The 18,341-nt window shown below is 35.4% G+C and overlaps 2 protein-coding genes across 3 annotated transcripts in view; both read left to right on the forward strand.

The window, feature by feature from the left end:
• The window catches only part of LOC127841515 (uncharacterized), a 186,309-nt gene that overhangs the window by 96,314 nt on the left and 71,654 nt on the right, over positions 1–18,341 (forward strand). The gene's annotated exons all lie outside the window — the stretch shown is intronic.
• LOC127841514 (uncharacterized) overlaps positions 1–18,341 on the forward strand; it is a 78,531-nt gene that overhangs the window by 8,846 nt on the left and 51,344 nt on the right. For both annotated transcript variants that reach the window (XM_052370385.1, XM_052370386.1), the window contains exons 2-3: positions 4,820–4,933; positions 8,932–10,041. In XM_052370385.1, the coding sequence (XP_052226345.1) occupies positions 4,888–4,933; positions 8,932–10,041 (1,156 nt within the window). In that variant the 5' untranslated portion in view covers positions 4,820–4,887. The remainder of the gene's footprint in view (positions 1–4,819; positions 4,934–8,931; positions 10,042–18,341) is intronic.

Here is an 18,341-nt window from a genome sequence, read left to right on the forward strand (position 1 = left end):
ATGATATCTCTTTAAACCTCACGCCATATGCAAGTAGTGTTGCCATGATCGCAACATCTTGATGAATTATAATTCAATTTTTTGTCTCATAAACATTTACTTTGTTTAATAAACAACCTCTACAAAGTTATCATTCCTACTGCCTTTCGGCACCTCATGAACCTGAAAAACTCATAACTTTATGTTTCCTCAGGCAAATATCTTCTTTGTACAATAAACAATTTCTTTACCACGTTAACAATCCTGATACACTCAAAATGCCTCAAGAATGAAGTAAAGTTCAGGTGATGTACGTCATTAGGTATTTTGCATATGTCGTGAACTATATAAAGCCTTTCTGCTCCATTATGGGAAAATGCCACACTGGAATTTTGGGAATTTCGCGTCGTGAAAAACCCCATTTGGGAAAAAAATTAATCGCAAAACTGGCTCAATTGGGAAAAATAATCGCATGTAAATAGTGTTTCTTATAATTCAAAGAAACCGTTGACTGGTAAATAACGACTATTTTGATAACATATTATTTAAAGGCTATATAAAGGTGAAGATACGTAATTATTTACAGATTTTTTAAATATTTTTTTCATATTTTATTTATAAAGGTTATCAAAAATTAATATATATATATATATGCTATTGGACATAGTAATAATAAAAAAATGAGCAATACAACTTGTTTTGAGCTCAAAATAAAGTGTCCTCCAAGTCAATTGTGTTTACAAACAATCAGTTTATTTACATCGCTGTTTACTCGCGAAAGAGAAAGTAAAAGTGACTCAGGTCACCAAAAATATAACGATGACTTTAAACGTTTTCAGGTATCACTCACAAAGTAGGTCTCTTTTAAATGGTTAAAACGTTTGTAGTGATCTAATAAGTTACTTTCTGCTGGTAAAAAGTTGTTAAAATAGAATTAAAATTGAATTTTCTTTCGGCTATTTTTAGCATATGTCAACGTTCTGAGGCTACAAATCACGTTAGTTGCAAAAATGTAAACATTTCTTCCAATTATGAAACGGGTTTATCTTCCATAATTCTTGACAACGTTGTACCTAAGCTGTGTTATTAGCAGTTTTTATGCAAGAGTAACTGAAATCCGGTAAAAATTAGACCAGTTGATATGCATAATAATTGGATTTGTGACCTTTATAGAGCCTTTAAATTTACAAAATATTATGAACATGTGTGATAAGTGCAGGTTTTTTATCTGATTTTGGGAAAAGGGCCAGGCCTTTTTTGAGGTGAAAGAAATGGTGCGAAACGCCGTATTTTGGGAAAAATATTAAGGAAAGTCTTAAATAATCAATTTAACATATTTTACTGTTTTTAAAACAAATTCAAGGCAACAGATAATTTAATTATGCAATATTTTTCTATTTTCTACACTGGATCAGGATAACTTATATATAAAAAAGTTAAAAAAAAAACATTTTTTATTTTGGAATTGGGATTTTTTTTTTCAATTGGGAAAAAAACAACCAGATTTGCATTGAGAATGGGGCCGAATTTCGGACCCGTGGCATAGGGCGGAAAAGGCCTGGCATTGAACGCTCTTTTCGCATAAAAAACAGTGGAGCGATACAGGGCCATCATGACCCTCTTGTTTAACATTGTTAACATACCCCAATGTTGAGGCTACAAAACCGCAACCATTTTTTGTAGCCACAACTACTAGCCAGAAAAGAGCCAATAGAAGCCGCAAGGGGCTACCATGTGGCAATCTTATGGCTTTTAGTGGCTGCTAGTGACTCTTATAGCCACTAGCGGCTCATAGTAGCCACTAGAGGCTCATAGTTGCCAAAATATGGGTCATGTCGGGTCAAAAACTAGGTCACTGGGTCACTTATTGCTTTTTAAACCGAAAGTTTGTCCAGACCATAACTATGTCATTTATCTTAAGATTTTAAAATGACTTGGTACATTTTATTCACCATCATGGGACGGTGTGTCTTGCAAAAGAAGTACGTTGATATCTCCAAGGTCAAGGTCACACTTGGAGTTCAAAGGTCATATGCTTGTCCGGGCCATAACTATGTCAATCATTGTGAGATTTTAAAATCATTTGGAACATTTGTTCACCATCAATATGAGTTGTGTCGCGCGAAAGAATTACGTCGATATCTCCAAGGTCTCACTTTGAGTTCAAAGGTCAAAAATGACCATAAATGAGCTTGTTCAGGCCATAACTATGTTGTTCATTGTGAGATAAAAAAATCATTTGGCACATTTGTTCACCAATATTGGACAGTGTGTCGCCAAAAGAATTAGGTCAATATCTCAATGGTCAAGCCTCAGGGTCACACTTTGAGTTCAAAGGTAAAAATGGCCATAAATGACCTTGTCTTGGTAATTACTATGTCATTCGTTGTGAGATTTTAAAATCATTTGGCACATAAGTTCACCATCAATGGACGGTGTGTCACACTAAAGAAATACGTCGATATCTCCAAGGTCAAGATCACACTTTGAGTTCAAAGGTCAAAAATGGCCATAAATGAGCTTGTCCGGGCCATAACTATGTCGTTCATAGTGAGATTTTAAAATCATGTGGCACATTTGTTCACCATCATTGGACCATGCGTCATGCGAAAGATTTACGTCGATATCTGCACACTGGGAGTTCAAAGGTCAAAAATGGCCGTAAATGATCTTGTCCGGGAAATAACTATGTCATTCATTGTGAGATTTTAAAATTACTCGGTACATTTGTTCACAATCATTTGAGGGCGTGTCATGCGAAAGAATGTACATTAATATCTCCAAGGTCAAGGTCACACTTGGAGTTCAAAAGTCAAAAATGGCCATAAATGAGCTTGTCCAGGCCATAACTATGTTATTCATTGTATCATAATGATTTTAAAATGACTCTGTACATTAATTTTGTTAACAGTCATTGGTCGGCGTGTCATGCGAAAGAATTCAAGAGTTCAAAGGTCAAAATGGCCATAAATGATAATGGCATAATAATTCTTAAAAATCGCCATAAATTAGATTCTCTTGTTTTGTGTCCACAGCATGCAAAATAGTCTGTGTCAATGCAGCACGTGGGGGTATATAACGTCACATCTGTGACAAAGCTCTAGTTAAAATTGGTATCATAATTACAAGCGCAGAACAGTCTTTATCAATCTATAGAAAACAAAAATGTGAAATTTTGTCACAAATACAGGTTTTTTCACGACATTGCTCATATATATTTTGAGGGAAATTGGGCTTTTTTTTACAATTTTGATTTGGGATCGGGTCTGTTTGCTTTGGGATCGAGTCCGTTTTAGGGCCTTTTTAAATAAAGGGAAAACCTCTGTAACTGATTAGTTTTAACATGTATCATGTGAAGGACTTTGGGCCTTTTTGCCCTCTTGTTGGTTATTATTATGCCCCCCTTCGAAGAAGAGGGGGTATATTGCTTTGCACATGTCGGTCGGTCTGTCGGTCCACCTGGTGGTTTCCGGATGATAACTCAAGAACGCTTGAGCCTAGGATCATGAAACTTTATAGGTACATTGATCATGACTCGCAGATGACCTCTATTGATTTTGAGGTCACTAGGTCAAAGGTCAAGGTCACCGTGACTGGAAATAGTTAAATGGTTTTTGAATGATAACTCAAGAATGCATACACGGCCGACAGGGCACACTCTGAACAATATTACTGAAGCAACTGGTCTGTAATCCTAAATCTATGATTATAATTCCAATGAAACATCATCCTTTTAGTAAAATACATTGGATCAGTAAAAATATTATCAGAATATGAGATTTTTTGTATATTTTGAATATTAAATATTGTGTTAATGTTTAATTTTGTTGATTAATATAAATATAAGCAGGACAGGGGAGGTAATTGTTACAGCATTTACCTCCCTTGTAATATATTTGAATTTTACCAAATGTACGGCTAACTGCATTTTTGTAATGCATACTACTACTACTACTACTACTACTACTACTACTACTACTGCTGCTGCTGCTGCTGCTTCTACTACTACTACTACTACTACTACTACTACTACTACTACTACTACTACTACTACTACTCTACTACTACTACTACTACTACTACTACTACTACTACTACTTCTACTACTACTACTACTACTACTACTTTTCTCCTCCTCCTCCTCCTCCTCCTCCTCCTCCTCCTCCTCCTCCTCCTCCTCCACCACCACCCACCACCACCACCACCACCACCACCACCACCACCACCACCGTTCACAGTGACAAAAAACGTATTCACACAATGGCTGCTACTACAACTTATAGCCCATATAGGGGGGCATGCATGTTTTACAAACAGCCCTTGTTTTACTTAAAAAAATTAAGTATTTTAAATTTATGTTTTATTGTATAGAACATATATTTGTGTTTTTATGTAAAATATATTTTTTATCTTAAGGATATACATGTAATTGTATGGCATTTATTAAAATGCACTATGTGGTTTCATCTTTAACTGGCAGAAAACAAGATTAGTCTTGACATAGATAAGTTGTGGGACAGAATTTTAGGTTTCCCCTCTCTTTCACAAGAATACATGGAGATATGACATTAGAACTTCATATGTGTTTTTTGGGACAATCCTTATTTTGAATCGCTTTAAGATGAGTCAGTATTCCTACAAGTTTGAAAATTGATTTCACTCAATATTGTGAGATAATTTTGATGCAACTTAATGTTCTTCCAATTTTCAATACTCTGTTTATGCTTTCATTGAGGTGAGATGCGTCAACATGGGCATTTCATTTGACAAAAGTTTTAATGGAATTTCTATGCTTTTTGTGCGTATTCTTTTGGCTTTTGATGTTTGTTTTTATTTTCAGCAATCGTCATTCATCAGCCTATGGCAGTTCAGTACTAGTTAAAAGTTTCTTCCAACTTTGTCACCACAATGGCAGAGGGATACAATTTGGCATATAACAATTCAATTTATGAAGGTACCATAGTTATTTGGCTTGTTGTATCGGTGTAATGTACCGTAAATCTGCGAATATAATACGCCCTCTTATATAAAACGAACCCCCGAGTTTTGTCGATATTTATTGGTAAAAATTGAAAATCCTAGTAAAATACGCACTGAAAAAATCAGTGTCCGAAATCGGACATTTCCGAAAAAATGGGTCAAAATAATATTGTGTTTTGAAAATAGCAAATCAATTTGGGGTAATCAACCATCTGTTTCACGGTAATACCCCGGTTTATTGATCGCGATGTGTTATCGTGCTGTTGCATAATAAATATCTCTGTATATTGTTTACACACAATTATTGCAGAATATCTGATTTTCTTCTTTGTTTATATGAAAGTTGACTGTTTTATGCACGAAATGCACAATTTCCACGAGGATAACATCGAGGTTTTCATCTCCGAAGTAACTGTCAACGATTGTATCGTGGACGAGTACACATTACGGACCGATTAGTGTGCTAGGTATAAGCAAGTGAAATTATCGATTGATATTGACACTGGGTTATTCACGCATGACTAATACACAACTCTGATACTAGTCGGCTGACGTGCAATAGACTGGTGCTGACCGGATTAGAGACTGCAGTGAATGGTTTATCACACCTAATCAAGATAAGAATGTAATTAGGGTATGCTAGCATGTGCACCGTGTAATCGATTTCATGACATAGGAATTTTAGCAAACAGAATCGGACCGACTGTTTGGGATTTTCAATCGGTCTTTCATGACCCAAATTGGTCTAGGACCGACTAAACCGATAAAAATATGATCCCTGATTCAAAGTATACAGTGTCTGCCCGTGAATGACCCAATATTATCCGATAACTCCGCCCGTTCTCCAGTTTCATTCAACAACGTCATGTCATGTGTAAGCGAGCCCAATGTTGATTGGCCAGCTACCATGTGCACTTCAATAACAATAAGATCAAGCGATGTCGCATAATCAGGTACAGAACGGGTTTCGTTTACTGTTCGAATTGCGAACACTTTCATTGAAACAAAGAGACAAATATAGAAAACCAGTCCGATGTAAATGGCGGATGTTTTCAACGAAATATTACTAGATTTTCCCAAATAAGATTTTTATTGAGCCAAATTCTCAACATTTTCGCAAATGGCAAAAATGACGAACGACAGCGAGAGTCCTGTTGCCCCCCTTTTGATGTTATGGTGTAGTTCAAAATAGCTGCCACGCAGTGAATAACAACGATTAAGTTGAAAATTTTCACAGGAAAAATTTTGTTCTGCTCTCAACTCGTTAATAATACGCATTCACTAATTGAAGAAAAATTCGGCAGTTTCAAAAGTGCGTATTATATTCGCAGATTTACAGTATTAAAAGTATTTTTCCATGATATTGCTATATTGATACAATTTGTTTAATTATGGTCATTAACAAAAGGTATATTTATTTGCACGTGTTTGTGGTTGTTCAGTCTTTTAGATGCTTTGTCAAATGGTTGGTTGATCTATATTCATACAATTTTGTATAAGCTCAGCATGATAGGAATAAAAAGCTTTTGCCTTCACTGATTTACATTTGATATTGGGGTGGAAAGTATTACACCATTTAATATTGATGACATGTAAAAGGTCAAGTTCACAGGGGTTTGTTACTTGAAATGCATTTCTGAATTATATTAAGACAAGGGTTTGGCATTAAATAAGCTTAATTTGTATTCTCGTTACTTGTGAGGAAAAGAAGATGCTTATTTTCTGTAAGTGGAAATATCAGAGGTAAAAATTGTTTCTACATTATATCTAAAGAACTTGTTGACTTTTGATAATCTTAATTTGTATGAGGATTATATAGGAAGAAAAGTATGGATTGAAGGTTATGCACCTGCTGAAAGGTTATGATCACCTTGGCTTGTTGTATGAAAGTTGTTTCTGCATGGTACCTAGAGAGTGTTTTGGCTCACAATCATTGAAATTGGTATGCTAGTTACTTTTTTTTATAGAAATCAAATATAAGATCAACCAGTCCAGGGTCAAGATCAAAGCTATATGCAATAGCAAAAATGTTTCCACACAATAATTGTTGTCTCAATTGAAGGGCTCATGAGGTCCAATTCCAAAATGGCAAAAAAAGAGGATAGTCTTTACATAAGGACGACTCCTATTGATTTAAAGATCAAGAGTCAAAAGTTCAAATTCTCAGGGTTATGTTTTTTTAAAATAACTTGTAACAATTTCATATATTGACCGCTTATATTGACCGTCAAATATATCCATCAACAACATTTATTCAGCTAAAAATCTAGAGGCCACATATGTGTTGCCAAATCTTCATGAAACTTGATTAAAACATTTATCTAAAATCTCTGCCAAGTATGAAACTGGACCATGTGTGGTCAAAATCAAGATCAACTAAAAGAAAAAGCTTGTGAGCAGTCTAAAAGTAACATTTTGGGACAAGTCATTATGAAACTTAATCAGAACCTCTATTCTTATGCTATCTCAGCTGAGTTCAAAACAGTGCTAGGGTGGCTATAGTGAAACCTTGTTAACACTCTTGAAGTCATATTGAGCTTTAGAATGGTTCCTGTCCAAAAAACATGGCCACAAGGGGCTGTGCAGTTTCCCTTAAATAGCTATGATGAAACCTTGTTTTTGGGCCAATCAACATGAAACTAGCTCACATGATTTTGTTGTAATTACATTAAAAAATCTTACCTTTTAAAAATATGACTGCCAGTGAGTGCACTCATTTCTTTATATTGCTAAAATGAGAGTTAGTGAAAACTCTGAAAGTCAGATTTTTGGCCAAATCATCATGAAACTAACTAAATATTTGTTCCCATCATATCTGGAATGAGTTAGAAAATTGATCTATTAAAAAACATGGCTTCAAAGGGTGGCCAATTATTCCATATTTGGCTTTTGTGAAACCTTAAAAAAAACATTTTTAGCCTCACTTCATGAAACATACTCCTGACATTTGTTCTTACAATATCTGGGCTAAGTTTGAAAATGGTTCCGATTCCTTTGACAGGGCTTTTTTTCTTCTTTAGCAAGAGCTTTATATAGGCCCCATTGTCCGAGAAAATTTCTTTGAAATACTGCCAAATTTCGATTTTGTTTTGAAAAATGTATTCAATTTTACCCCACACTGAGCTTGAGTACATGTACACTGTATTTCCATGGACATATATGCGTCTTTATGCAACTGTGTATATATGTTTGTCCGTCTAAAGTTAGACAAACAAATCCAAATATATTCTACACTTTTTTAAGAAAAACATATATTTATTGTACCTTACTATATGAAGATGTGCATGAAGGGAATTTTATCATCTTACTTTAATTGTGATAAAAGCAAGTGCTTGTTTATAAATCAGATGAAAACATATAGGAATGTTGTTACCCTATCATTAAAATTTTATTGAAATAACTTCTCAGAAAATGTGATGGACCAAAGGTGTTATTTTGCTACCGGGGCACATTTAAATTGTAAAGGAAGATAAACTAGTGACAGGTTGTCAAGACATCCCATTTTTTGTCCTGAGTATATCTTGAAAACTATTTATATTAGAGATATCCACTTGCAACATGATAGGTAGGTAGATAACATTAAGAGTTGTGCAGTTACCAAGAAGCTTAACTCTTCCTTCAATTTTCTAGAATGATTGCTCTTTCTAAATATTTGTACTTAAATTTTGTCCAGAGTACATCTTAAAATGTAAAAGAGTATCAAATTGTAACATGATAGGGAGCTAGATCTCCCTATCTCTTCATGGGGATGTGCAAAGAACAAGTACTATATTTCTTGCATGTATACTTTTACACTTATTTGGCCTTTCTACCAATCCATCTTACACGTAGATTGAACAAGTTTATATATTGTTTTTGCTGATTATCAGGACAACAATCTATCTGATTTTCGCAAATTCGTAAAACACATAGTGTCAATTTAGCATAATGTAGAATATAGACCCTCTTAACATCATTCATGGTATTTTGCAGATTTGGACAATGATGGTAAAGCTGTTATAGTAGGTGTGGATGGAAGGCGCGCTTCGGATGCATGCACCTTCACCTTGACTGATGTTCAGATTGGAATTCCTTGGTCAGTTTTATGCAACTTTGATATTGAGAAACACCTGAAATCAAACAATATTCATGTTGTTAAAATAAATGAATCCAATAGTGACGGTATGTTTCAGTGTACATCAAAAAGTCTACCCGAAGTGACAAATATATTTCAGCGTATTGTGAGTAAATCATTTTGCTCAGCACCTGTAAGATTCAAGTGTTATTCAGCATTAAGTCTATTAAAAAAGAATAACAAATTAAATGAAAACGCTTTTCTTCATTTAGAGAAGTTATGTAGACAGCATAAAACTCATGTATACCAATGCATGATTTCTAGAGAATTCTTTGTATGTGGAAAAACTAAAACATGTGTTGACCAAGTACAACCAGTAATCGAACGATCAATAGTTGAAATAACTTTAGAAAAAGCAGAAATAAAAAAAATTCAAGCTGAAATTAAACAATGGATTTCAAAAGGAAAACTTCTTAAAATTTCCGAAAAAGAGAATGCAGTTGTGTTTGTTGCAACAAAAGATGTGCAGGAAGATTTAAATGAGACAGTTATTGATGACCATTTTTTTAAGCTTCCATCCCTTGAAAGTGAAACACTTTCAAAAAATGAACAAAGCTACACTAGGCTTATGGAGCTGTCAAAGTTTTTCAATGTTACTGTTGTGCATCATGACAAACACACTGAGCTTCTGCATTTGAAAGGTACAAAACATTGTGTGAAGAAATTTTTAACTGAAGTACTAAGTATGTTTTATGTGAAGAAAGAGAAAATCATTATACCATCTCTGAAGATGTATGATGTAGAACAATCACTAATGAAAATAGCTGATGAATCAAACGTCTGTGTTGAACTTATTTTACCAAGTCAGAATGAAATCGGAGGTTCTTTGATAGCTACTTGGTTTAATTCTGATGGAAGACAGTTACACCTTGTCCAGGGAAACCTGTTTGCATTAAAAGTGGACACCATTTTGATTCTTTGCACTGATACATGTTTTCCCTTGGTTGACATGCCAGTACAACCCAAAGGTAAGAATTATTATTGTAAAATAGTTATGCTTCCAAGAGGGGTCTTGAGCTTATTGCAAAAACATAAACTGCCCATAGGTATATATGGCCCATTTTCTCGAGTTAAATTAATAAAGCTAAAATATTGAAGGTATTACAGGCTTTTCCTCAGAAATTTTTCTGACACATTTGCACTGCGGAAGAGGATGCTCTCTTTTTAAGTGACCAATTTTGACAAATCTTTCCCTCCTTTTTCATATATATTTTTTTCTCCCACAAAAGGCAGAGGGATATAGGTTTGGCTTTGTCTGTCCGTTGGTCTGTCTGTAAGTTTGTCATTCTGTCAGCCTGTAACATACAATGTAGGGAGTAAGTTAAGGCACAGCAATGCAGCTCAGCATTAAAATCCCATGGAGAAAAGCCTGGATTGCTATTAATATTTCATATAAATGAGATCATATGGATAAGGGTCTGAAAGTAAATGCAGAGTTAAATGACTATCGCTAATTTATCAATATTTATGCCAAGGGGGGTATATTGTTTTGCACATGTCGGTCGGTACATTGATCATGACTGACAGATGACCCCTATTGATTTTCAGGTCACTAGGTCAAAGGTCAAGGTCACAGTGACTCAAAATAGTAAAATGGTTTCCAGATGATAACTCAAGAATGATTAGGCCTAGCATCATGAAACTTCATAGGAACATTGATCATGACTGGCAGATGACCCCTATTGATTTTCAGTTCACTAGGTCAAAGGTCATGGTCACAGTGACTCAGAACAGTAAAATGGTTTCCGGATGATAATTCAAGAATGCTTACGCCTAGGATCATGAAACTTCATAGGTTCATTGATAATGACTGGCAGATGACCCCTATTGATTTTCAGGTCACTAGTTACATAGGTGTTTAACATTATGTAGAGATTCTTTATACATAAACTTTTGTGCAGGATTGCAAGTATATGTCCGGGGTCATTGTAGCATAAACAAATAAACAAAAATGTTTCTGCTCTTTTACTTAAAACAAACAGCTATTTCAATGAAATATTTTACATTTATAAGATACTTAAAATTATTACGTCTGGTATTTTATCTGGAATTAGACGTATGAGAAGTTAAATTCCACTTCCAACCTGGTTGGTTGAGTGAAGTTTATGGTAACCATAACTAAATATTGGCACACCTTCAAACAAGTGTTTTATTAGTTTGTACATTAGTTTAAATTTGGTTTGATAAATCTATCACGATCATGTATCAAACCAGCAAGGCCATCCTTAAAAAAATGTTTGTTTGGCATAATCCGACCCAGGTAAATTTGGGTGGGTAGGTAGGTAGGGATTTTATTTTCTTTTAGTATTCTTTTTTCTGACATTGAACTCCGACATATACCAAACTGAAAGGTAATTATCAAATAAAGCTCCAAGTCTTCTGCCTCTGGTAAAGATTGTTCTGCACCGTCTGTATCACCGCATGTGCATTCGTAAGTCTATTTTTTTCTATATAGAACTTCGAAAATATAATATAATCAACGAAAAATACTTTATCTGAAAACGACATTCCGAAAAATTGTACGCATCGTGCACATGAAATAAAATGTGCATATCGTTTGACTACAGAAAATGAAAACAAGTAACCTAGCAAATACGTAATTAATATACTACAGTAGACTCTGCCAATACCGGACTCTCTGAATACCGGAACTCTCCCGATTCCGGACGGTCGGGCCAGTCCCGTATTTTCTCCTTCTATTTCTTTGTTAAAAAATGTTGAATAAACCGAACTCTCTGAAAACCGGAAACCGGACGGGTATCTCCGTAAATTTGGTCATTTTCAACGTAAAATACATTGAGTAAACCGGACGGTCTAAATTCTCAAGATGCCCGAGGCATGAAAATAACAATACCTAGTCAACACAGCGAGTGCGGTGTCACACATTTTGCTCGCGCAATTATCGATAATCGGATTAAACATACCATAAAGTAGTCAAATCGTTACCGCGCAATGGGAGTCCAATTAAGTAATGTAAACCAAACTGTGAATGTCTATAATAGACGTGCGGTTACACCAAAAAGTGATTGACTCGATCGTTTTATTAATTACTAATTATCGCCTATGATAAACAATTTAATTGTTGTTTTTATACGCCCGTATAAAATACGGGACGTATTATGTGAAACCCCTTGGCGGGCGGGCGGCGGGCGGGCGGCGGGCGGAAGGCATCACTTTGTCCGGACTCTAATTCAAATTGTATTCATCCGATCTTCACCAAACTTGGTCAGCAGTTGCATCTAGTTGATATCTAGGCCAAGTTCGAATATGGGTCATGCCGGGTCAAAAACTAGGTCATAGGGTCAATAAGTGCATTTTCAAAGGGGCCACTTTGTCCGGACTCTATTTCAAATTGTATTCATCCGATCTTCACTAAACTTGGTCAGCAGTTGCATCTAGTTGATATATAGGCCAAGTTCGAATATGGGTCATGCCGGGTCAAAAACTAGGTCATAGGGTCAATTAGTGCATTTTCAACGGCGCCACTTTGTCCGGACTCTAATTCAAATTGTATTCATCCGATCTTCACCAAACTTGGTCAGTAGTTGCATCTAGTTGATATCTAGGTCAAGTCCGAATATGGGTCATGCTGGGTCAAAAACTAGGTCAAAGGGTCAATTAGTGCATTTTACTTTGTCCGGACTCTAATTCAAATTGTATAAATCTTATCTTCACCAAACTTGGTCAGTAGTTGCATCTAGTTGATATCTAGGCCAAGTTCGAATATGGGTCAAACCAAATATTTATTTCAGTTTTTAGGGAACTAATTTCAAGATAAGTAATATCAGTACAGGAAATACTGCCATTCTATACCTATGTAGGTCTAAACAATTATGATTTAAATATTGTGTTTTAGAGAACAAATGAGACTAAGTGTACACTTATTGATATCAATGCATATATATGAATATATCAGTTATATAAGTTGTTGTTGTTTTTTTTGCTTATTTCCAAAACAAATACATCAATCATCAGTGTATCATCTCCAATGGCACACGAATCGGGCGTATATTGCTCCGTCATGCGGCGCTCTTGTTTGTTGTTTTTTTATACCACATTTATATAGCACCCTTTTCATACTCGCAGGTGCGTGCAAAGGCGCTTTACATGTTTTTCCCTGATCACTGGGTCACAAGTCGTCTGTTAACATCTTGGCGCAGTATGCAGCCACGGCACATTGGCTTATTTACCTCACAGGTACCCATTTATACACCTGGGTGGAGAGGAGCAGATGTGGGATAAATTTCTTGCTCAAGGAAATTCCAGTGGTCAGGGCGGGATTCGAACCCGGGACCTCTCGATCCCTAAGCCAGCGTCCTACCATTAGACCACTGCTCCCATAAACATAGCATAATTAAAATGCATAATAAAAAAATTAATGCATGCCATTGCGACGATCACTTTCTTTTGATCTTCTCGGGTATTTTAAAAGATCTTATAGCCATGTTTTTAACGCTGAAATGGTTGCTTGTTTGTTTGTCAAATAAACTGTTAGAAATATCCATCCATCGGTATGCAAATTAATTCATTGCCGTTTACTAATTTCGAACGCATCTAAAATGTCGCAGCCTCCAGCTAAACGCAGACGCGTAGAGCTTACGTTAGAGGATAAGATAAAGCTCATCAAGGAATCAACTGCTCAACCAAAACCATCTCTGAAGGCACTCGGCGAGGGCTTCAATCGATTAAAAACACATTTTTTAAGAATGCAATTAACATCATCAGTACCTGCGTACAGTTATCACATGGTACATGTAAATGTATATGGTTTGTTTTATTTTTATGTGATTCTGTACACAATGCATACCATGTATATTTCGGCAATATGCATACTCTTGGTAAACCGGAACTTTCTGAAAACCGGACGATCAGGCCGGTCCCGAGACCGTCCGGTTTACAGAGAGTCTACTGTATTTGGTTGACATATTACTTTACAATAGCAAAGTTTGTGAGTAAAAAAACAATAAAGTTATTATAAGATTTTAATTTCAATCAAGAACAGAAAGGTTCGACATCTTTGATATGTAACACAGTGCTGCCAGCTTTTCAAAATAGAGGGGAGATTCCCCAAAAAGGGCACATTTCACGCGTAATTTTGGAAAATAGGGCATTTGGGTATAAATATACTTCAGTTTATACTTTGGTTATACTATATACTTATTAATTGTAAACACTAGTGCATTGGATGACTTCACCAATTGTTTGCGGTTCCTCATTTTGTGTAATGAAATTACAATAAATATATTACTATGTACATTGGCGCTAAGGAAAACAACTTAGTAGCCAATTTCCAAACCGACTTGGGCTAGCATCCGACTACACGCATTAGAGATATGTAGATATCATATTTCTTTCCGGTGTGTGTGTTTGTGGGGGGGGGGATTTTGATGTTTTTTTATCACGTATCATCATTGAACTGCATGTTAATCTTTCAGGTTCCAGTTTCAGCATCAGTGGCCTTTTAAAAGAAAATAAAATGAAGAAAACATGAAATAAATTCAAGGGTTTCACTGGGTCAAAAAAACGTTGTGACTGTCACTACTTAAATTCGTTGCTTTAAATAACTTTGAGCCAATGTTTGTCCACAATAATAATATTAATTAAAACAAAAATCTATATTGACAAAAAAAACTTTAAAGTCTAAACAATGATCAATGTCATCCAGTCTGGAGATTAAAATGAAACATTGTTATTGTTAATAATAGGATATATTTATTTCACAACACGTTATTTCAACTAATGTCAACAGCGTTGACAGTTTTGTTAGGTCGCGAAAATATATCTATCTATCTATCTATACTGTCTAACTCCCCTTGCGGGTATTATTGACAGGTGCGCAGTCAGTGCAAGATAAAAGTGAATAAGTGAGAAAGATAAAAGTATGTTCGATTAATCATGCATGGTGAAGTGATTTAAAGTTAAAGCTGATAAAAACATGTCTCGGAGTTCAAGGGGCAGAAGGGGAAAGCAGCGACCGCTTAAACCCTTCAAGATCAGGATGTAATACTGTAGTGGCAGGGAGGTTGTTCCACATCACAATAGCACTTGGAAAAATGAAAACTTATAATAATTTGCAGTGGTATGGGTCTGTCTGAAAGAGAGGGGGTGCATGTGACGAGTGAATCTGGTGGGTCGCTCGATATATGATGGTAGTGGCACGGCTACTAAACCTTGAACAATTTTGAAAAAGATTATTAATTTAGTGTCATTTCGTCTGTCTTGTAGGGTCTGCCAAACAAGTTCCTGTTGCATGGAGGTGACACTGTCGTATGGAGAATAATTATGCTTGACTCAGCAGACTGCTCGACGCTGTACTTTTTCAATTTTTTGTATATTTTGTAAAGTGTGAGGACTCCATATGGAAGAAGCATATTCAACCTGTGGTCTAACTATTGTCTTGTATGCCAGCTGGCGAATGTTGGAATTTCTTGTCTGTATGTTCCTGCGTAGAAAACCAAGAGATTTATTAGCGTTATTTGTAATTCTATTTATATGGGTGTTCCAGGAAAGGTCTTTTGAGATGTCCACACCTAAGTATTTTGCATTGTCAACAGTTTCTAGTATTTGTCCATGGAGTCTGTAATTAAAAGAGAATTTTGATTTATTTCTGGTTATGTTTAAAACTTGGCATTTACTTGGGTTGAACTCCATGTCCCAAAGATGTTCCCATTTCAAAAGTTTACCGTAAAAAGTTGTGTATAATACGCACTTTTTTACCCCAAAATTTCATTTTAAAAACTTGATGCGCGTTATGCACAACTACAGCCATGCCAAGACATTTTTTCCCTGTCAGTTACCCAGTTGCGGTAATTCGCATCATTCTGTTCCCCGGTATTTTAACTGTAACTATGTTAATAATAGTGTTATATTTACGATCTGAATAAGATGGACAAACATTATAAAGTTAACATAAATATTTTCTATCTTTTTCAGGTACGTACAGAGCATTGAAATCAAATAAATTTGAAGAAGAGAATGAAAAACAAGGAAGCCATTTTTATTTAAATGTTATTGTTTTCCCACAATATTATACCCTACTGCACTAGGGTTACACAATTTATTTGGGGGCACTTGTCGATTTACAATAGTATGTCGGCAAGGTCTTTCCCGATATATTTATGATTATTTTTCTTGCTTTTCAAATGTGTTAATAAAATTGATGTTGTGTTTATTTACACGTTTTCATACGTCTTGTCAAGATTGAGGATGTGATTATCGAGCAATTTGCATCACCTCTCAAGTTTTGTGTAGCTGGGCTATTATCAAAACATGCGAACCGGCAAACGGCTTCACACCTCCATTGTTTGTTTATCGCCGGTAATGTCGTAATGGTGTTGAGAAGTTTGAGTCGTTAAAGTCTCCTGTCAATTATAGACACTCGAAAAGAACGCATGATATCGGCAATGTGAATAAAACGCGCGGTTGTGAATAAGCCATGCATGAATAACCACGTGACAATACCAATCGATAATGTCAGTTTCTTAGTTATAACTAATCCATCCATTATGTGTACTCCTCCACGATTAAATCGTGGACCGTTACTTCGGAGACATTTGATGAAAACCTTGATGGTATCCTTGTGGAAAGCGTGCATTTCATGCATAATTCATTTAAATCCAAACATTTATTTTTACACATAATATGATTTAAAAAACACACAAACTAGTTGTATCGTTATCGTTTTTAAAATAATTAATAATTGAAGCAATAAAAGAACACGTAAGATCGGCAATATAAATATGATTTTCAGTTAGCCTGCGGTACGGAATTTTTCTTACGATTATTTTGTTTCAAAAACTTTTTTCCCGATTTTTTAGCTTAAAAAAGTAGATGCGCGTTATACATAAATGCGCGTTATACACAACGTTTTACGGTATCTAGATCTTCTTGTAGAGTATGGCAGTCATGCATATTGTTGATTGTTAGATAAACGGCAGTGTCATCTGCAAATAAGCGAACTTGAGAAGTAATAGATTGAGGTAAGTCATTTATATGAAGAAGAAAAAGTAACGGACCAAGCACAGACCCTTGTGGTACCCCAGATGTCACTGGTACCTCGGATGATAATTCTCCATCTAGAGCAACACGTTGAGTACGACCTATAAGGAATGATTTGATCCATGAGAGAGTATCTTTATCCACACCATGTTCCTGTAATTTGAAAAGCAGTTTAAGATGGTTCACTTTGTCGAACGCTTTACTGAAATCAAGCAATATTAGATCAGTTTGTTGTCCAGATGACATATTTCGTGCCAGGTCATCAATGAGTTGTAGAAGTTGTGTTTCGCAGGAACACTTTTCTCTGAAGCCATGCTGTAAGTCATAAAGTATGTTATATTTATTGAAGTGAGATGAAACATTTGAGGAAACTGTATGTTCTAAGGATTTACATAAAATACAGGTAAGAGAGATAGGTCTGTAATTTGCTGGGTCTTCTTTGTTTCCATTCTTTATTGCTGCTTCTTCCTGTATTTGCGCGATGATTATCTGATATATAAAACTCCATGACGCTATATTCTCAAATCTTTTTCTATAAAGAAGGAATGTAGTTGACAATTGTTCATAGTTTTATTTGATTGTTCGCCAAAAAGTTGTAACTCTGTTACTCTTGTATCTTCAATGCAATTGAGTAATTAAATAGTAATTAAATTGAATGCGTTTTAATTCCCTTTTATTATTGTTTAATTTGAGTTACAATGCTATGACGTTAAATTTTATTTACACTTAAATGTATTATGAATATTGCTGGGCCAAGTGTTAGGTTGAGCGCTCTATAACCAGGTTTAAACCCCCAATGCTTTGCATTGACCGTTCCAAGGCGGTGACCCCAGCTTTATTCATATTTTGTGTTTATGTTGGTTTGTATTGTGCTGTATTGTGCTGTTTTGTACTGTTTGGGCAATCGGTCACTTGCCTTAAATAAAGGACCAACTAATTGTTTTTAATGAAAATTCAATACTGCTCCAGCAGCTGGAGTTTCACTTCTTTATATTGTACAGTGGTATTACATTTGCAGATGTCCATACATTTGGTAGAATTCCGGAGTCCAATGATTTCTGAAAAAGAAGTGTTATTATGGGAGAAATTTGTGTACTTAATTCTTAAAGAACAAGAGGTTTGATGTTGTCTGGACCTGCTGCCTTGTCTGGTTTAAGATTGGATAGCAACTTCTGCACCCCATTGACACTGACTGTGATCTTTGGCATTGTTGGAAATTTTCTGAAAGATGAAGATGAAATTTCATTAAGATTTCTGAAAAAAGAGAGAC

Source organism: Dreissena polymorpha, chromosome 8, assembly GCF_020536995.1.
Source record: "Dreissena polymorpha isolate Duluth1 chromosome 8, UMN_Dpol_1.0, whole genome shotgun sequence".
NCBI lineage: Eukaryota > Metazoa > Mollusca > Bivalvia > Myida > Dreissenidae > Dreissena > Dreissena polymorpha.